At 36.8% G+C, this 22,691-nt stretch overlaps 2 protein-coding genes across 3 annotated transcripts in view; both read right to left on the reverse strand.

Moving 5' to 3' along the window:
* The window catches only part of LOC306879751 (enhancer of rudimentary homolog), a 1,222,178-nt gene that overhangs the window by 809,950 nt on the left and 389,537 nt on the right, over positions 1 to 22,691 (reverse strand). The gene's annotated exons all lie outside the window — the stretch shown is intronic.
* Positions 9,418 to 22,691, reverse strand: part of LOC306879746 (NBAS subunit of NRZ tethering complex) — a 199,484-nt gene continuing 186,210 nt past the window's right edge. For both annotated transcript variants that reach the window (XM_079432914.1, XM_079432913.1), the window contains exon 52: positions 9,418 to 10,346. In XM_079432914.1, coding sequence (XP_079289040.1) covers positions 10,080 to 10,346 — 267 coding nt within the window. In that variant the 3' untranslated portion in view covers positions 9,418 to 10,079. The remainder of the gene's footprint in view (positions 10,347 to 22,691) is intronic.

The raw sequence follows: 22,691 nt of genomic DNA on the forward strand, positions 1-22,691 counted from the left end.
CCATCCTTGAGTTTTAACTTTTGAACAAAACATGCCTTGAATTGTCCCTCATTCAGAAAGCATGATTTGCGCAGCCAGACATAAACGAATTTAGTGAAAGTGACGTGTGGCCAAGTATAGTGACCCATACTCGGAATTTGTGCTTTGCATTTAACCCATCCAAGTGCACACACACAGCAGTGAACGAACACCCACGAACACACATACAAACACACACAAACACAGAAACACACACGGAGCAGTGGGCAGCCATATTGCTGTTGCGCCCGGGGAACAAGGGTCTCACCTCAGTCATGGTATTGAAGGTGGAAGAGAGCGCTGGTTATTCACTCCAAAATCATGGCTTGATAATTTAGACTGTTTAGGTTTTGGGGGATTAAAAAAAAAGGAGTGCATTTTTATCATTGTAGGGTGGTTGTGTCCACACACTGCTAAGACACATTTATATGCAAATGAAGATATTTTGCATCCAATGTCTCCTTTAAAATTAAAATATTATAATCTTAATTCAAGTGATGAAGGATTTCAAAGTCTGACAGTTATCAGTGTTGAGTACTACTGTAAGGTTAACCCTGCCTGGTTTACATGTTTGAAAATGATTAACAGTTGAAAACATTAGAAATTTAGAAAAGTAATCAAAAAGTAAATCAAATGTAATCCGTTACATTACTTTAATAAAGTAATCAAAAAGTTACACTACTTATTACATTTTAGATAGGGTAACTTGTAGTCTGTAACCTATTACATTTCCAAAATAACCTTCCCAACACTGATCAAGAGTCACCAGACGTCTTCAGGAAAAGGGCTAACAAGCCAGAAACAATATCAGAAGCATCTTACCTGGGCTAAGGAGAAAAAGAACTGGACTGTTGCTCAGTGGTCCAAAGCCCTCTTTTCAGATATAAGTCAATTTTGCATTTCATTTGGAAATCAAGGTCTGGAGTCTGGAGGAAGACTCGAGAGGAACAGAACCCAAGCTGCTTGAAGTCCAGTGTGAAGTTTCCGAAGTCAGTGATGATTTGGGGTGCCATGACGTCTGCTGGTGTTGGTCCATTGTGTTTTATTAAGTCCAAAGTCAATGCAGCCGTCTACCAGGAGATTTTGGAGCAATTTATGCTTCCATCTGCTGACAAGCTTTATGGAGATGCTGATTTCCTTTTCCAGCAGGACTTTAGCACCTGCCCACAGTGCCAAAACCACTTCCAAGTGGTTTGCTGACCATGTTATTACTGTGCTTGATTGGCCAGCCAACTTGCCTGACCTGAACCTGAATCTGGGCTCTTTGAGGATGATGTGATTGTCTCCCAAATCCGATAAGAAAACAAAGTTCGTAAGTCACCACTGATATCCTTAGACCAGATAGTTGTTATTGACAATGGTCTGCATGATTGTTCGAGGAGAAAAGAGCAAACAACTGAAGCAGAAAAAACAGAATTATCCGTTAGGATCAGGGATGTAAAGGCAATTCTGTCAGCATTATCACCATTTCTGTCTAAAATGGAAATATTTAAATTTCTTCAAACAGTTATCAAAGCACCTTTAGTTTTATTGTCAGTCGCAGCAAAAGAGACCACCTCGTAATATTTATTATTGCATCTATGAGCATCATCCTTCCACAAATGAGCTTTCTGGATCAAAGCAATGTCAACCTTTTTTCGTCGCAATAGTTCTAAAAAACTTGTACGTTTATGGGGGCCATTTAAACCATTGACATTACAACTTAGTAATGACTAAAAATTAATATACTATCAAACAAGTAAGTGAACTGAACAAATGAAAGTTATACCGCTGCAAATGAATTAACTCAAGTCTGTCTTTAAAAATCCATTAACATAAAGAAAACCCACCCCATATGTATATGTATGTATACTTTCCATAACAAGGAAACAAACATAAATAATTGCATCATGTACACTGAAACCGTTCATTAGTGATACCAAGTTTCCTAGCTTACTTGAAGAACTGCCAGTAGCTCTTCTAGAATAGTTCTAGAATAGTAAATCAGAAGTCGAGTCACTCGGTATTATCAAATCCTTATGCTACGTCCATCCCAGGAGAATGAGGAATGGGAATGGAGCTCAGGAATTGACGCGCTTCGTCCGGTGAGTGCATTAGTTTGGTCTCGCCGTGTTTCATGACGATCTTCAGAGTAGCTGGATACTGAAGAAAGGTCTGCAGACCTGCCTCTTTTAATTCCTTCAGTATTGTACTGAAGGAACTCCGCTTCTTTGCCGTCGTGGAAGAGAGGTCAGGGAAGAAGCTCAACATCGCACCGTCACCCGCTTTTACAGGACCGCGACATCTTGCTTCATTAAGAATCAAATTCCTGTCGTTGTAGCGTAACAGTTTGAATAGAAACACTCGCGGTTTGGAGTGATCAGTTGAAGCTCTGGAGTAAACTCGATGCGCACGTTCGATCTCGATAACTCTGCCCGCAAGTGATGGGATCCAGATCGGCAGAGACCGTTTCAGAAAGCCAATCGAGTCATCCTTCTCGGCCCATTCAGGTAGTCCCAACAGTCGGAGATTACTGCGTCTGCTGCGGTCTTGTAAATCAGTATCCTGCTGCTCGAGGGCATCCAGACGGCCAGTGTGTTCGCCGATCACTTTTTTCTGCTCTCTCTGTTCCCCGATTAAAAAGCATATATTCTGGATTATAGTCATGTGAGAGGCGAATTCGGTGCGCATTGCTGCTAATTCAGCCTTCAAAATGTCCTCAAATTGCTTTATAGTGATCACCATATTGTGTTCCGTGTCCGCTCGGCCCGCCGCTGATTTTGTTTTCTTTTTAATTGGTAAGGATGATGGTGAAAGATAAGCGAGTTTCCGACTGTGTGACATCTACAGACCAATGACAAACGAATGTAAGAAAAGAAGACGGTAATATGCACGAAGCTCAGCTAATGTGTGTCTTGGCTCATGAAAGCATCACGCGATCCCCCCCACAAAAAAAAAAAACCTTTTGAAATGTTTTACTTTACTTAATCTAGAATATATGAAAGTTTCACTTTTCGAAATAAGTTATAAAAAATTAACTTTCACAAAATTCAGATTTTCTGAAATGCACCTGTGTGTGTGTGTGTGTATATATATATATATATATATATGTGTGTGTGTGTGTGGTAATTTTTCCAGTAACAATTCTTTTGTGGAATACTTATTCATAATTTGTGACAGGTGCTTGGTGAGTGTTAAATCTACGCCACTCTTCTCATTTCTCTTTCTTTGTGCTTTCTTTCTGTTGCTCACATGGTGTTTCTTAAATTTATAGCTTGTACCATTAAAGCACATATCCTGCCGCTCGTGCAATGGCAGACACTTCCGTACATTCTGAAAAGTGGATTTAGATTCCTCAGTGTTTCTCGCAGTCTCTGGGTCATCAGGGAGATGGTCAAGCTAGGTAACAAGATGACACCTTCTCTGGCAGCCATAGACACCTCATACACAGATGCAAACCATAATGCATACACACATGCTCACACATAACACAAGTCTAACTGGTCACTCTAATGGCAGCACTGGTTATCACTTCACCTCTCTCAAACCAGTACTTGCAATAAAAAAAAAACAATAGTGTAGCCATGGCAACTGATAAGAGATTCAGCTATGGCTGTAAGTATACCTGGACGGCTAGGAGAGTACTATGAGGGGAAAAAAAGTGTCTCATGTAGAAATACACACGCAGTGCTGGGGTGAGAACAGGTCAAGGCTTTGCTGACAGAACAGGCACTGGTGTGATTAAGACCAAATGTATTATATACATCCCCATATATATCTCTGTTTTATACAACTGAAAACATTTCAGCCCAGCTTTACACTATGTGTAGGGCTAGAGAAAAACAGAAGACTGACAAATCGAAAGATAGACAATAAACACAATGTGTGGAGTTGTGTAGAGGCACCACTGTCACCCCAGGGCCTGAATAGTTTGCTACCGTTGATGGAAAACAAGTAGCTAATCAGGACATACAGCAGGTCTGCCAATTTAAGGCCAACATAGTGACATTATAAGCCACAGCACAGAAGACAACAACAGAAATCCTCCAACAGAAGAAAACTTGTCCTGACCTGAACCTGATTGAGATACTTTAGCATGACTCCAAGAAAATCATCCTGATAGATAAATCACATTTGCAATCATTGTAAACAACGAGTACGTGCTGGAACCTTATAGGATGTATTTCTGAACCACACTTCCCCACCAGGGCTGCGGTACCATCGCTCAGCTACATAATGCATAAGAATCTCTGCTAAAAGAGAATAATCTCCTTTGCAAGAATAATCTCTGTAAATAAACTATACTGAATGGTACAATCTAAGGTGTCTCACCGAGTAGTGCTTGTGTAAAGTTGTGTGAAATGTGTGCATGTGTGTATTAGCTTCTGAAGACCCGCTGTGTTCTCTCTCAGCCTCTCTAATCTCCACTGTTTCATGTCTTGTCAAGTGGTTTCCCTCTCATCCCATGAGCCCTTTCTCTCTCTCACCCTTATCTTGGTCTCTCTACCCCTGTACTCTGGTGCAACGACGTCTCTCATCCTTCTCATTCTTTGTCTCTGGAGGGGGTCAACAGTCTGACAGCAAATGTGTGTAGAAAAGGATGTAAACCCACACCCTCGCAGAAAAAGACGTATCCCCTCAGAGACTCAAGAGGGCATGGGGGTAAACTAACAAGATTTTCCAGTATTCGCCAGCTTTGAGGAATTTACTTGCTGCAGTCACAGTGTTAATGCTGCTACTGAAATTACTGACCTAAAACAATAAATAAACCAAAAAGGTTGGTCTGTTACAGGTTAACAAACTAAAATGATATTTTCGTTGACACTTTTATCCAGCTGTTAGTTCCAATTCATTCATTTTCATTGACTCTTTCTACTTGGTTATGTTATGCCAGAAGGTGGCAACAAATTTCTAATTTTTATGAGATTTTCACTGCATCTGAAATCAAATAATTCCCTACTATATACCATATGATAAACAGGGAGCCAAAAAAGTATGTCCGAATTCATGGTATTTCAAAAACAGTTGGTAAAAAGTTCCTGGATGACCTACTACTTCTGTCGGGATTCTACAGTGTGCATTCGAAAGACACTTTATTATCCCATGAGGCCACAGTAGAGGATATATGGAATGGCAGTGAAGCGACACAACCTATGCTAGTAGGCCACGTAATAGTAACAACATGGTGGATATGTCCCTTTCTGTTTATTTCCTCTTGCACTTGTTTCCCTTGTTAAGTGCACAGCAGCCCTGTAGAGAGGAGTTAAATGGCTTGTTTGAGAGAGAACGATAACCTTTCTACAGACCCGCTACATTAGTAACATTCTTAGCTTTCTCTGGTTCCCTTCATCCCAGCATGACGCTCACTGACTCGAGCTGAAAATCTCCATTCATTCTCCTTGCTCACCTCTGGCATGACAATTAAACCATTTTGTGTTCTTTCTGAATCCCGACGCTGGCTTTTGAGTGAATAATTTTACAAAGAAAGCAATTGTATAACAATTAACATGTAGATGGAATGAGAGGCAATTCTAAAGATAAACTAATCTTGCTGTCAGAGCCCACTCTCCACAGGTTAAACCCGCACGAACATCCTCATTTCAAGCTGGTATAATAAAATGTGAAAGAACATACCTGAAAAGATGTCTGTTCCTCAAAATTTAGAATCAAAGGAAGAATCTGACATATTTTAAGATCAAAAGCAGAACACATCTGAAGTGAAAGGATTGTTCTGTGTTCAAAACAAGTTAAACTCTATCTACAGAATCTGTGACATGCTGTCGATTAGCACAGACAATCATTTCCTCTCTCAGATTGTAAAAACAAACAATAAATATGGTTACAGAAATGCACTTACAATGCAAGAGCATGGCTTTTTGTAGGCTTTAAAAGCATGAAAGTGCTAATTTTCCATATAAAAATATGAGTTTTTCTCAACTGTCTAATTATGTGAGACAGATGCAGTTGGTGTGGGTGGAGTTTGTTCAATTTACATACTACTTTATGAATTATGTCACTTCCCTTTCTGGTTTTCACTGCTTATTGTCCAAATGTAACCGGTTTTACTAGTAATTTGGAAGTGACTCTTTGAGTAAGTGGTGCTTCATGCATCGCTAAACTATTGATAAGGACAATAGACTGCTAAATTTATAAGACGATTGTGATTTTACCAAACTAAGGGACAAGCTGAAATAGATTTCTTAATTGACAGCAAGTCATACACTTAATTTTGTGTAATTTAAAAATTCACTAGTAATCCTTCCTTCTGTATCTTCTTATACTTCCACAGGCACACTAACATCGATTGAGCCATATTACACCTGACAGTTAGTTAAACTGATTAAAATCCGCTTACCTTTTTGGATTGCTTCAACAGATACATCACACTTCAGAACTGATGGCAGGTAGTCTTTAACTGCAAGAAAAAACCCTGCTGAAATATCTGGCTAAGCTAAAACACTGGCAGTCAGCGTAATAATTGTCTTCGCTAAACCTAATGAGGTTCACAAACAAATAGTGGTTGTTTCCAGTGAGCTAATGCTTTCAATTGCAGCCCACTATTCAGTCAGCTCTGTTGGGACTGTAAGTCACACACAATCTCATATTTATGCAAAACATGGCTGTCAGCCTCATCGTCTCATAGGCTGTTATTATCATTATGCGCGGCGTAAGTGTGGCAAATTAATGAACGCTGCCTCTCGCCGTCTAGAACGTTGACAGCCACCTAATGATGAGGTGCCGTCTACCTGTAAGCTATGGTGTAATTATTATCTCCAACAGAACACACACTCTCACACCGTGGAGAATGATGGTGTAAAAACCTATTCTCAAAACAATCACACGGCGTCTGTTTCCCCTCTCTGGTTTTATTTGCTGATGTGTAATAAGGTCCACAGGGCAACTCGCGTGTTTGCATCTGTCTGCATTTTATTCCGCGTGGAGCCACAGTGCAGCAGAGTTCAGAAGTTCACAAAAACGGAGACTCCTCAGGATTATGCTTGCAAATACTGTACTACACTCCTCAAACAGGATTCAGATGAGTATTGTGCAGTCTTGGCAGTTTCTCCGAAGCACTGTCATAGTGGAGGGATATTTTCACATGGTTTACAGCTCTTTACAGTTAATGCAACGTTCTTGATGTCTTAAAAACATTGTAATAAATGCAAGCTGTATATAAACAGTAACAGGTATACTGATAGCTAATTGTTTCTAGCTTGAACCTCTGAATATATTCAACCAACGCCGTTTCGCTATCACACGCATTTGGTACAGGCAATTAATCTGTGCTATAACTCAAACAGTGGCAGAAACAACATCACTTACAATTATGAGTCATGATAAGGAGAGATAATGACTATGCGGGTGTTTATGCTACAATATATTTGCTAATCATTACATGCGTTATGTATCTTTCTCCCTTGACAAAAACTCAAGGGGGTGGTGAGATCATTTACAGCCTGCAAATAAAGCGGAGCTCAAACAGGATGGCAGAATCCGCCTTTTAGGCGTTTGGATTCTGTGTAGAATTAGATTTTTTTTATTGAATCAAACTCAATTTAGATGATGCTTTCTAAAGAAAATTTGAGTGGTGCTGGAATGTGTAAACATAGAATCCACATTCAACCATTCCAGACATGTCAATGCGTTCACCATCCAGAACGGTCAGTGTATCCTCATCACTCACAGTAGAAACCGAAGAGTTTTCCAAGATGTCCCAACATACTCTGGTTGTAAACACCACAGACATTTCAATTCCTCAAGAAACTGAAGAAACATTTCACAGGTGAGAACGTTTTGGTTTGTTGTTTTATGTATTAACTCAATATTACATGTATGTGTTACCATTTAAATGTTCTGTAAGTTAACACCTTTGTTGTGATAGTTTAGAAAAGCCATCTGGATCTGTTAATCATCTGCTCCATATCCATACATGCGTATAACTACAGTTGCAGACGCACAGACGACTTGCTCTTGAGTGTTCACAGTCCAGCTTTGACCATTCCAATATGGTGGACGGCTTACGTATTGCAGACTATAGAAACAGCTACTAATGAGGCATCATATATATATATATATATATATATATATATATATATATATATATATATATATATATATATATATATATGAGACGCTGGACCACAAAACCAGTCTTAAGTGGAAATTTTTCGAAATTGAGATTTATGCATCATCTGAAAGCTGAATAAATAAGCTTTCCATTGATGTCTGGTTTGTTCGGATCGGACAATATGTGGCCGAGATACAACTATTTGAAAATCTGGAATCTGAGGGAGCAAAAAAATCAAAATATTGAGAAAATCGCCTTTAAAGTTGCCCAAATGAAGTTCTTAGCAATGCATATTACTAATCAAAAATTAAGTTTTGATATATTTACGGTAAGAAATTTACAAAATATCTTCGTGGACAGCTTCAGACAGCTATTTTAGGCATGCAAATCTCCAACTACTATCTACTTGAATAGGTAAATACTGAAATATCAAATCCTGCTTGCCAATCTCAGCAAAAAAGCCTAACATATACTACCCCATACATGCGAAAATAACACTTAAAAAAATATACATTTCAGGTTTGTCCAGCCACTGAATTGCATGTTCAGTCCTAAGCATGCATCTCCAAGAACCAGAGCTTCAAATGACATCTGCAGTGACGCAATGACTTTTCTAATTACTGATTGGCTGTTTTATTTAGAGGGTGGGACTTTTTCCTCCATATTGCATGCTGTAGTTTTTCCCGTCTTGGTATATATACTGTACTGTCTCTGGCTAGGGTGGTTGCCAGGATGTTGCTATAAAGTTTCTAAGTGGGTTTAATAGTAACAGTACAACTCTTCCCAACAAGAGCACTTACACTTAGAAGACCATCACATTTAGCAGAATACATTTAACAGAAAAACAACATGCAATTAACGTTTTCTCTTGAGTAAGTCATACAGTGTATCTGTATTAGGTAATGTGATTGCCTTACATTATTGGAACAATTTAAAACATTCCAAATCATGTCTGTTGCACAAACGGCATAGGACAAGTTGGGCACCAGAGTCTAATACTTAGGGTTAAGGGTTTTCTTAAATGAGTATGAGAAATAGTATTAGTGATACATGCCTTAGCAAGCACCACTAATAATAATATTATTTTGTAATATTACTAAATGTGTTACCTCCCCCCCCCCCCCCTTCCCCCCTTCCAGCTGTAGCCCATAATACGCTCCGGGTGTTTTTAGGTGAGATATTACAGCCAAGTACAATAATATATTAAAAACAGCTGCTGTATAATTTGTATTAAACCCATAAATGGGTGCTTGGATAGTACCTGTTCACATTTATCTTTTTTTGTTACAGTTAATACTTCATTGCCCAAAATGTGCAGTGCACTAAAAGAATCATAAACAAAACAGATAATTAAAGCAAAATGCAACTTTTAAAGTTCTAATGTTTTTATTGAGCACTCCTGATATATTTGCCTAAAATACATAGATGAGTCAACATTACTGCTCAGCAACCCAACACAGGTTGTAGTACGTCCATGTGCGTTAAAACAATAACACGGCGAAAGTCAGCCTGAAGGCCTAATCTGTTTTCTTCAAAAATAATTAATAACCCTACAAAGGAAAAGAGCAGAAGGTTGTGTGTGGAAACGATCAACCGTGAAGTCGCACATACATAGACGCGCAAAACACTCTGTCAGCACACATGCGGCGTTTTCAATTCCGACTCCGGCCTGTAATGATTATTAGCGCAGGCTAGCGTGACCAAACAGCCGAAGTAATGTAATTACACCCGTGTCACCGAGCTTCAGTCAGGAGAGAGAAAACGACAGAGAGAGAGAGAAAAATGGAAAGGTGATTTGAGTCCTTTGCCAGCGGGAAGAAGTCCTGAACAAACACTGTCTGAATAGGCTAATTATAACTGATATTTGTGATCTGGATTTGGTTCCAGTCTCCACTTTATATTCGATTTTATTCAGCTGAGATTGACTACTTTCTGTTATTGACTGATTGGCCTCCAAAAAACATCTTTAGACAGGCACAATCTCTCAGTGTCAGTCTGTCCCCACACATACTCCTCAAAGCCATTTTCTAATGACAGAGAGGGCGCTGTTGAAGGTGAACTGCCCTGGGTGGGATCCTCTGTAGGATAAGAGCAAGGACCCGGCCTCAGCGCTGTGGCCGGCCTGGTGGAGGTCATGGGCGGCCTTCTCCACATCCCATTCCCCCTGAGCCAGCATGTGAGAGACCAGTGAAGAATACAGAGCTGTGTCCACACAACTGATCAACATCCCAGCATTCAACAGCAGAGACAGGAGCTCAGAGTCACACACATCCTCAGTCACCTACAGAGAGAGAGAAAGAGAGAGAGAAACAAGCAACGAGAGGGAGGCAAAGAAAAAAAATCTATTTCAATAAACACTCCAGTGCGACAAACAATCTGAGCGTGAGCAAACCTCAAACTTCACCCCACACACACCACACAATATATTACATTTTCCATCTTATATGAACAAGTATTTGTTATTTTTATTTTTAGACACACAACAAACATTCTTTAACTTTACTATGATTGTTTTGAAATTTTCTGTCCACATACATATACACATATATATATATATATATATATACACATACATACATACATATATATATATATATATATATATATATATATATATATATATATATATATATATATATATATATATATATATATATATATATATATATATTAGGGGTGTAACGGTTCACAAAATTCACGGTTCGATATGATACAGTGGTGTCACGGTTCGGTACATTTCGATACGGGGGGCGGGGCAATTGGTTAAGTCGCAATGTTGGAAATATTTCTGTTTTAAACCATGAAGGGGAGCCAATGGATATCACACAAGCACCCGTTTGCACATGTCCAAACTTTGCGCAAGATTAACGTCTTTATCTGTCAATTCCCTATAAGCAGAAAGTGAAAGTAAAAACAGAATGACGGAGCTTTCGGCATCTGACGCCGCATATTCTCTCAGAGAAGATGAGAGACGAATCTACTTCAACATGCTGATAATGGTATAGCTATAGCTGTATAACACACACACACACACACACACATACAGATATATACCTGTTAATTGATCTTATTCTTTTATGAACACGTATGATACTATACCACTTAAAGAAAACTGTAAAAACCATCTTATCAAACCAATAAACCTGCCATAAAAGCCACTATTACACTAATAAACAGACTAAATCTTGCCGCCTCCACCTCAGAACAGAGCTCATAGACTCACGCCTGCCTTTCCCCTGGACACTATATTCTGCTTATGAGTGTTATCTAGTGGCCATGTTGCACTTGCATGTCTGGAGGAGGTCAGATGTGATATAAATGAGCTCAGAGAGAGATGTCCCACCCTTCTGTGACCCCCGGCTTGCTCAGAGAGACCAGGAGCACCTCTCTAGTCTTTTCAGCATAAATTATTCAACTGGCGGCTTTAGAGGTGGAGAACACAGAGGAGTGGTACCGTAGGAGTCAGCACACTGGAAAATCAATTATGTGCTAAATTTGATTAAAGGCAAGTCCAAGCCAAGAGATATGAATGCCCTTTGACTGCGTGCGTGTGCGTCCTCATATTAAATGCGACGTGACATTAATAGTGGATAGAAAATACTCAAATGCAGTTTATATACTGTACTGACCTCACACAAAGGTTTCTAATGCCTATGGAATGAGTTCAGATTTACAGTGATCTAAAAGGCATACTAAACGTGCAGTCACATTAGAGAAGTTTCATGGACAAAAAGGTCAATTTTCTGTTAATAGTGTAGAGATATACACAGATCAAGCAGCATTCTATTGGTCAGCGCCAGGAATCCACATGACCAACTGGACCCCATTGCGAAATCTGGGTGGGGAAATCTTTCAACATTCCAGATCATGTGGAGTCCTTTTCAAATGACTGGATATCACAATGGCAAATGATGGTAAATGTGCCCACTACATTTCACATGTTCAATAGCATGTGAACATCCTCTATATATCTATATATACACATTTAGGTCTACAAATGAAAGGGAAAAGTAAAGTAATTGAGGGAGGAAGATAGATGGTAGGTAATCAAAGCTCTCTGAGGCATACAGACACTAAAATTAGACATAATATCAATGATCATGGCCACATTCATCCATTCATGCTAGCTTATCATTTGTATGTGATTCTGAGAGAAACCAGATTATTAACTCTTAGAAACAAAGCATACTACACCAGGTCTTTAAAAGCTGTTTTTAACCATTCAGTGTGATAGATAATTCAAAACAGCATGACCTTTGACCCTGTCATAATTCTCTACAATTGTCGTCATATCAATCCAGTGTTGTAGTTAAGAACATTTCATTCAAATCCAAGAGAAGAACAAGATGAAAAATGTTTTGAGTCAAGACGGAGACCAAAAGACAAATTGAGTCCATATGCTCCTGACTGCATTACAAGACCAAGACTATAAACAATCTTGGACATAAACAATCTTGGACTCAGATTCATATTTTCATGGACATGGTTAGGCCTGGGTATTGAGTTTGATACTTTAAGGCACCCACCGAATTGCCTCGATACCATCGAGTATTGAAAAATGTTGTCTTGTTCGATACCACATTTCGATAATGGGATAATTTCATCAATGCCAGTGAGCCAATAAGCAGGAAGCATGCTTGATGTGCCCAAATCAAGTGCTGGTGATTAGCTCTGGTAAGGCATCAAGGAGAAACACTAGTTTATGCCAGTTACGCCCCGAAAGAAGAGTGGCTCACACATGAGGCTTTAGCGTGTAAGCGTCCTATCACACATAGATGTAAGGCTACATTTACACTAGTGCGTTTTCATTTTAAAACAATGACCACGCTTTTACTCAAAACTCACTTTAAACCACTGAGTGTTTGTAATAACTTCTGATTGTGATCTATTATGTGTTTTGGCCATATGATGTTGCCAAAATATGCTATTTGTAGACTTTTATATCAAGCTTAGCAATACACCTGCTTAGCATTTCTTATGTAAACACCCTGTTTTGTTATTTAAAAAAAAAAGGCAAAATCTAATGAAAATCACATAGAAATCATATACTGTCGTAATCATGTGTTTATTAGCTTAATGGAACCGGTATTGAAATCAAGGTATTGAATCAAATATTTCTGAATGATACCCAGCCCTAGTCATGGTCTTAACTTGTACTCGACCTATATCTGGTCTCAGTCTTGACTCAGACTCGAATGAGCTGGTCACGACTACAATAATGTACCACTCTGCAGCATCCTCCTCTCATTTGTTGATGCGTTTCAATTTGTGACAATGACTAATTATTTATTATCGCTTACCTAGATATTCTAGCAGTAGAATGATGTGCAACTCTATATAACGCATAAAAAAAAATTAAATAAATAAAGATTCAAAATGCACATAGTCTTCTGTTAAAGCAAAAAGCATGTTTTAATAGAGACTACGTCTGAAGCAAAAACCGCGTTGAAGGCCATTCTTCAGCTATTATTAGTGGTCGTTTTATTAGCAGAAGTAAATGAGTTTGAAATGAGCAGCATCTGGAGGGAGTGAATTACACAGGCACAGTTAATGTTGCTAAGTAAGCTTCAGTCTGGACAAATACAGAATAGTCCCTGTGACTTCTGCCACACAAAAGATCCACACTGGCTAGTCCCAGGAGTCACCATCGAAAACAAGACATCTCATCTATGGCTCTCTTCATTCAGGCCCAAAGCTACATTTCACAAATTGAGATTACAGCAATGAGAAGAACCTTTTAATGTAGATTAATTTACATCTTAGTTGCAATGAATTATTTTGACATTAAAACTTTAGTTTTTTGTTGACTCATTCTTTTTCTTGTGTATGTGATGGTGAATTTCTCCTCCCCTGCTCAAAGCCTTGTAGTAGATTTGCACTCTTTTTTCTTCTTTCCAGCAAAGACGTCTGTGGAGAGCCGTTAGAGACAGCACAGACGGACCTAAAAAGTCGAAGAACATGTGAGAGAGCAAGAGAGAGTGAAAAACAGAGAGAAAGAGTGTGTTAGAGAAATTGAGAGAGGAGGATGGAAGGAGGGAGGGAGGAAAATAAGAGGATGAAGGGAAAAGGGAAGAGCATGGAGAGAGTCAGAGCTAAAATGTCGAGCGTTGAACTGTGAAGAAAGATCGGCCAGCTGTAGAAACCACTTTATAAAGAGGGAGAGAAACAACGAGAAAGCGAAAAACAGCTTGAAGGAGGAGAGAGAGCTGGCACACCGTATATAATGTTTCAAATGCCTGCCGATGATAAAAACGATGTGGCTTATGAAAAATCATTTGAAAAATCAAAAAAAAAAATTCTTCATTTGAAAGGAATGAAGATGTGAATATGAGAGAGCAGTAATGTGCTGTTAAGATATTCTGCTCATCACCTCCTTCCAACAGACAGACTAGAGCAATCCCTCGTTCTCCTTGATTGGAACTCTATTTCTGATCATTTCAAGGAGAAAAATGAGAGAGAAGAAATAAAATGAGAGAAAGATGAGATGCAAATAGCACTTACTTGTACAGTAGCATATACTGTATATTCAGTCACACCTGAATATAAGTCGTAATGGGTAAATTTGAAAAAAATTAGAAAAATACAGATTCCCATTTTATTATTAGCTACATTCAGGAATAAATGTTAAATACATTTATATAAAAGTAGCAAATAAATTATTGTGGCATTCATTATAAACCCATCTCTATGCACAGATCACTAATGTCTAATTTGCCTTCAGTGACCAGTATTTACCATCATTTACCAAAAAAAAGAAAGAAAAAAGAAGCAAATGAATGACTTAATTTTCACTTAAAAAACTTAATTTTCAGTTTTTTTTTTTTTTTACTACATTTATTTTACCACTTGCGATGTCAAGTTAGCAATGCTAGAAGACTGATAAATTAATAAATTGCAACATGTTTCAGATTTAAAAAAAAACTGCAAATTATTTTACTTAGGCTACTTATTAAGGGCATAATTTTCCAAAAATCAATAAATCGATCAATCACTCTTTCAATCAATCAATCAATCAATCAATCAATCAAATCAATCAATCAATCAAATCGAATCAATCTCTCTTTCAATCAATCAATCAATCAATCAATCAAATCAATCAAATCAATCAATCAAATCAATCAAATCAATCAATCACTCTCTTTCAATCAATCAATCAAATCAATCTCTCTTTCAATCAATCAATCAATCAATCAAATCAATCTCTCTTTCAATCAATCAATCAATCAAATCAATCAAATCAATCAAATCAATCAATCAATCAATCAATCAAATCAATCAAATCAATCAAATCAATCACTCTCTTTCAATCAATCAATCAATCAAATCAATCTCTCTTTCAATCAATCAATCAATCAAATCAATCAAATCAATCAATCAATCAATCAATCAATCACTCTCTTTCAATCAATCAATCAATCAAATCAATCAATCAATCAATCAATCACTCTCTTTCAATCAATCAATCAATCAATCAAATCAATCTCTCTTTCAATCAATCAATCAATCAATCAATCAAATCAATCAATCAATCAATCTCTCTTTCAATCAATCAATCAATCAAATCAATCAATCAATCAATCTCTCTTTCAATCAATCAATCAATCAAATCAATCAATCAAATCAATCAATCAAATCAATCACTCTCTTTCAATCAATCAATCAAATCAAATCAAATCAATCAATCAATCTATCTCTCTTTCAATCAATCAAATCAATCAAATCAATCTCTTTCAATCAATCAAATCAATCAAATCAATCAATCAATCAATCAAATCAATCACTCTCTTTCAATCAATCAATCAAATCAATCAATCAAATCAAATCAAATCAATCAATCAATCAATCAACTCAATCAATCAATCCTCTCTTTCAATCAATCAATCAATCAATCAATCAATCAATCTCTCTTTCAGTCTGTCTGTCTGCCTGTCAATATAGATAGAACGATAGATAGAACGGTAGATAGAACGATAGATAGATAGAACGATAGATAGATAGATAGATAGAACGATAGATAGATAGATAGATAGATAGATAGATAGATAGATAGATAGATAGATAGATAGATAGATAGATAGATAGATAGATAGATAGATAGATAGATAGATAGATAGATAGAAAGAACTGAGGTAGGCACATTAGAGAGTGAGGAAGGAATGAAGTTAAAAACTAAGTAAGAAAAGAAACAAAGAAGGGAGTAATATGGGATGGATAGATCGATGTATGTATGGAGAAATGGATGGATGTATTTACATTTACATTTACATTTATTCATTTAGCTGACGCTTTTATCCAAAGCGACTTACAATTGCTATATATGTCAGAGGTCACACGCCTCTGGAGCAACTAGGGGTTAAGTGTCTTGCTCAGGGACACATTGGTGTCTCACAGTGGATTCGAACCCGGGTCTCTCACACCAAAGGCATGTGTCTTATCCACTGCGCCATCACCACCCCATCACCATATTTATGTATGGATGGCCAGCCAGGAGTTCTTGGCAAGGCAGTAAGTGTGTGTCAGAAACAGAGAATGAGAAACGGAGAATGAGAAGGACAGCGGATCTGTGCAATCCCTCTCCTCTGGACAGACAAGCACAGAAAATGAACAGAACGAGGAGACGGCATACAGATGGCATCGAAGCGTTTTACTATATTCAGCTACAGGTGTGTGCACACAGTCATGTATCTCAACCCTTTTTTATAGTAAAATATTTGGTGTTGTATTGTTAATACATTTTTTTCATAATATATTTTATTTATCATCTAATACAATTTTACTGAAAAATTAAGAACAATTTAATTCTACATTATAATAATAATTCTATATTTAAGTTCTATACGAAAGACCTCGGGTCTTTAACGACTCGGAACATCATTCCCTACACTCTCCCTTCTTTTTTTTTTAAAATTAGACATCAACTTTTTTAGTATTCCTCAATCTAGTCATCATAAATAATAATAATTAATAATAGAATGTCTGTTTTCGGATTACTTTTTGGGAAAAAATGAGAACGGTTGCTAGAGACCAGAGTTGTGTAATAGTGTACTTATATTAAAAACAACAATAATTAAATATCTGATGACTCAATCTGTGCAATTCACCTTTATTCCTTTATAAAGTGTTTGATGTTGAACGATAACGTGATGTTTCACTCATAATTACCGCAGACATAAAACAAAAATATATCATCAGCAAAAACTGAACTGGCTTGAATGGCTTTACTGCAGAGTAATTACTGTACACAATGAAATAGAAACGTCACTGTCATTTGATGGTGGATGTGGTGAATAAGCTGCCAGTAATCAAAATATTGATTTTGAAGTCATTGAAAACAATAATTTTGAGAATATGGCTGAGATCGTGAATATGAGGCAGATGCTGAATGTACTGTGGAAGTGCGCTCTGACGATGACAGCGATGGTAAAATCATCTGCTCAAATTGAACCCTTCTAAGCTTGAAAAGGTAACGAAATATGCTTTATTTTATTCTTTAGTAATTGTTCTTAAAATATCAATTGAGATTTTTGCTATTGCAGCAGTTAGAGATCCATCCGTGTTAGATATGTAGGTCTGGGTAGCTAAAGACCTGAATATGTAATAATGATTGGTGAAACATTCATGCATTTAAGGGTTAAAGGGATAGTTCACGCAACAAAAACGCTGATCATTTACTCACCCTCATGGCAAGACCATTCATTCATTTACCTATCTATCTATCTATCTATCTATCTATCTATCTATCTATCTATCTATCTATCTATCTATCTATCTATCTATCTATCTATCTATCTATCTATCTATCTATCTATCTATCTATCTATCTATCTATCTATCTGTCTGTCTGTCTGTCTATTGACTTGTTTTATTTGTCGAAACAATATCTTTTGTGCTCTGCAGAGGAAAGAAGGTAAAACAGGTTTGGAACAACATCATTATTTTAAACATACATCACTAGAAAAGAAGAGAGAGAGAGTAAATTTACCTCTGCCTTCGAAAATGGCAAAAAATTAACTTGTCAAGCTGAACAAACAATATTTGATTGAGGCTGAATATATTGCTCACAACGATCAGTGGTCCAAAACATCAATTGCTGCCAACAAATAATAAAAAAAAAAAAAACGGCTTGATTTTTGTTATGGGGAAATGTCCTTTAAAGACCCCGGCAGTGAGGTTAATGAAGCGACTTTGATCACACTGGAAGTCAGAAACATGAGCACACAGCCATAAATATTTCAGACCATAATCTTATAAAATCCAAGATAAAGCTAAACCCATTGATCCAGAATAAAATGCCCCATACTCTCTAGGGTCTTTCCTGTGTTTGTGTGTAGGTCTGGTTGCATGTTGTATCGGTGGAAGACGAACTGATTAAAAGCATAAATGTTCACACAAACATGTTTGTTTTTCTATCATAGTAGTCACTTCTACTGACCTAGTGGGTTTTTTTTATTTTTATAGTGGGCTAATTATATTTTCTATCCTCTAACCCAAGCTTCTTTTCATTAAGATATTATTTAGCTATTTTGTTGTGGAGACTGTTGGTAAGTGATTGAGGTTTTTTTCTATCCCTGTGTTTGTTGTCACACAAATATAACAGCACATTAACACTGACTATTTACAAATTCACATAATGTTCACTAATATTTGCTAATGCACACAAGGAATACGGAAAGAGCTCGTTAAAAATGTATGTTTTTGGCTCAGTCGCTTTTTGTTTTGTTTTTGGTCTTTTGTGCTGGTTGCAATGCAGCTTTAACCCTCTGGGGCCCGCTGTATCGCCGGCGATACGAACTCGGTTTTTTTAAGATACGTGCAAAAGACACTAAAAGTACTCTGTTGATTTTGGTCACACAAATAAGTGTTATACATCAATCGAAACTGTTAAGTGTCTACTTTTTTTTGAGTACACTCACGATTACAACAAAACTTTGTGGTTTTGGAAAAAAAAGAAAACCAACAGGATGCGCTCTCTGTCTTCTCCGTCTCCGCGATATGTTTATAGTAACGCGTCACTAAAATGAAGTGTAACTCAGCGAATACTCAACACAGAAACATGAGAGTTATATCTATAGAAAGCCTAAAGTGTCTGCTTTCAAATGAAGTAAGTGTTATCGAAAACAAATATTCTGTGATAAAGTAATCAGTATGAAACCGACACCATGTTCAGTCTGTCCAGTCTAACTCATTATTTCTAATGAGATCCCGCCCCCTCGTGTTCACATGTAAATAACCACGTGACGCGCGCGCGCTTGGAGACGCCCAACAACAAACACACAGCCACGAGACGCCGTTCATCTCTGCTGCTGCTCCTTTCTGGAAGAAGACGCGCTGAGTAAAGGCTGGATTTACCTCAGAATAAGTGCAAGAGTTCATACAGAAGATCGATCTGAGTAAGTAATGCTTCTTTTTTGCATTAGTTAGCGTGTTATTGTGACAAACTTGAACGTGTTTAGTTAGGTTTTTCCCAACCGACAACATGATGAATGCTACGCATCTAAGAATGTTTAGGAGAATATTTAATGTTCACAAATAGATTTAACAGCGTGCTAAACAATAACAATTAGTTTCTCAGATATAAAATATCCTTTTTTTTATGGTACAAAGTACATCCTTTTGTAGTTCACAGCATACATGAGTCTATGGCTGTAGAATCATAACAGCTAACGTTACTATAAAATCATGCATACTATATGACTGCAAAATCAGTTGTTTTTCTCCCAAACTGTAATTCCAGACTACAGTGTTTGAATATGATGGACAATACATTGTATTTAAATTTCTTAAGGCACCATGATGTTTTCATGCTCTATATAAAACAATTAAAAGTAATATGAGAGTACACTGTAACATGATGAATGCTACGAGTCTAAGTATGTTTACAACATGTTTATTATTAATAACCTACTCTGTTCAAAAATATATTATAATAGCATGCTAAACAATAATAGTTTCTCCGATATAAAATATAATTTTTTATAGTACAAAGTACATCCTTTTGTGGTTCACAGCATACTTGAGTCTAGTGCTGCAGAATCATAACAGCTGCTGTAAAATCATGCATACTAGGCTATATGACTACACAATCATAGTTGTTTTTTTCCCCAAACTGTTGTTTTCATGCTCTATATAAAACAATAAAAGTAATATGAGAGTACATTGTAACATGATGAATACTACGAGTCTGTTTAGAACATGTTTATTATTAATAGCCTACTCTGTTCAAAAATAGATTTTAATAACGTACTAAACAATAATAATTAGTTTCTAGTAAATGTCTTTTTTGTGTATGATAGTACAAACCATACATGAGTCTATGCTCACAAATGTTTTTTTTTTGGTTGTTTGTATTTTTTTTGGATCAGGTACCTGAACCACAGATGAATCCTGATGACTTTCTTCAAGATGTTTTCCTCTGAGATCGCTGTACCAACATCAGATGGTCAACTACACTGATATTCTATGGTAAAACAAGATCCTTGGCTACTGATTGTGTTTTTTTCTTCTTGAATCCATGGAAATAAGTAAATGTAAGGTACTTGTTCCACTTGTTGAACAGAATCTGTTGCAGGAATAACTCAAAGTCTGTTCACATCTCTGTGGTTAGATCAGTGTGCACAATAATGTGTCTTTGACCTTCATTATGTATGTTTTGATTATACTGTGTTGTAAATAAAATACAAATAATTTAAAAACCCCATTTTTTCAGTCTCCTCACACTCTCTGGCTTACCTGCCTCAGTCACAGTCACACTGATGGCCCATTAGCAGCTTTAGGGGAGGGCCCTTTGTCTCTCAGGTGAGAATCACTTAATATTCAAGCCCATTACCACTCCCTCGCATATACGCTTTAGATCACAAAACATGTCTTTAAAAATTTAAATCAATATATTGTTTTCTGTGAATGACTAAGCTGAATGATTTTCACATAATTGTGAAGTAAATATTCTAGCTTACAAGACTGATTACTCAAAAGTCTTATTCAGGACGATTTAGTGTGGCTTTTATGGCCTTATTTCAGCTACATTATTTTCCCCAAAACTTACTAACCATGCATAATATTTTTTTTCTAAGAAATGCAGACATGTACATCCATCTTGGTCACATATTATTGTAGCACAGTTTGTGCTGAATACAAAAAAAATACATGTTGGTCAATAGTATGATTTAAGAAGCTGAAATAAGCACAAATATCAGGGCATGTCAACACATCTCAAGGGCCCCAAAATGACCTCAGTTAATTGGAATGACGGAGGGTGTTTGCCGTCTCATAAATGATGCATGCTTGGCTTTTCTTTTATCATTTAAATCATAAAGCTGGTTTGGATCAGCACAGAGTAGGACGATGAGTAGGTCCAAAACACCGCTGGGTCTCTGCAGTACCTGTTTCAGAGCAGCCCTCCTGAAAACTTTATTATTACAGACGATAGCGGTAAAGGAGGGGGTGGATGAGAAATATATAACCACAAACTATAACCTGCATATTGGAGTTCAGCAACAATCTAATTAGATGTAAATCAGAGAAGGTGAAACCGAAGAGAGGTAGAAAAGAGATTCACAATCACAGCGACTCGTTGACAAGTCTGGTCCACACCACAGTGCATTTTGGCCAAGAATATGACTGAAACGTAGTCGTAAAACGAAGGGATCAACAGTTTATTCTGAGTTCACCTTTAGGGACAGTTTAATCTTAAATAGATTCAGAGGCTGAACTGCAAATAATCTTTTACTTTGACAGACAGCTTTGTAAATTCTGTCATTTTTATCTATTAGATACTTTAACGCTTGCATGTTTTAATGTGACATGTTTTTTTTAGTTCTAACCATACCATGTGGCAGCTTCTTTGCCTTATTCTGCTCTCTGTAAACTAACAATGATCAATACAGCATTTATTAATCTAGGATAATGATATTTCTGCATACACTAATACAATTTATCAACATCAGTTATTGTATTATAAACAAAGAATGAACAACTGTTATATTATGAACTAACAGTAGCCTAGATTAATAAATTCTGCAAATGTTTTATTTTTAATGACACCTAATGCATTAACTATTGTAAAGTGTTAAATCAATTTATTTTCTCGTTTACTTGTAATACCTATTAAAATATCATCACTGTGGGAAATCTTCTGAAGTAATACAGCCATTCAGAAGCAAATGTAAGATTTTTGATGTGCATGAAAGAAACCCCTTATTCTGCATTTATTTGATTTAAAAAATGCAGTTAAAAATATTGTGACATATTATTAGAATTTAAAATAACTTTTATTTTTTTTTTATTTTAATATATTGTGAAAACTGAATTTTCAGCAGCCATAACTCTAGCCTTCAGTTTTTTATTTTCTTTTTCTTTCTTTTGTTTTTTTTGGAAACCATAGTACATTTTTTAGCAGGATTCTTTAATGAATAGAAAGTTCAAAATAACAACATTTATTTGAAATAGAAATCCTTTGTAACATTATAAATGATTTACCAATTTATTGTATTTTTGCTGAATGAAGTGTGGAAAGGTCTGAAAGAGATCAACTACAAGACACCATCCCCCAGCACTGTCGAGAATCAACAACTGGCAGACGATCTGAATGAGTTCTACTGCAGGTTTGAAAAAACACCCCACACCTGCC

The sequence above is a fragment of the Barbus barbus genome (assembly GCF_936440315.1).
Source record: "Barbus barbus genome assembly, chromosome: 14".
NCBI lineage: Eukaryota > Metazoa > Chordata > Actinopteri > Cypriniformes > Cyprinidae > Barbus > Barbus barbus.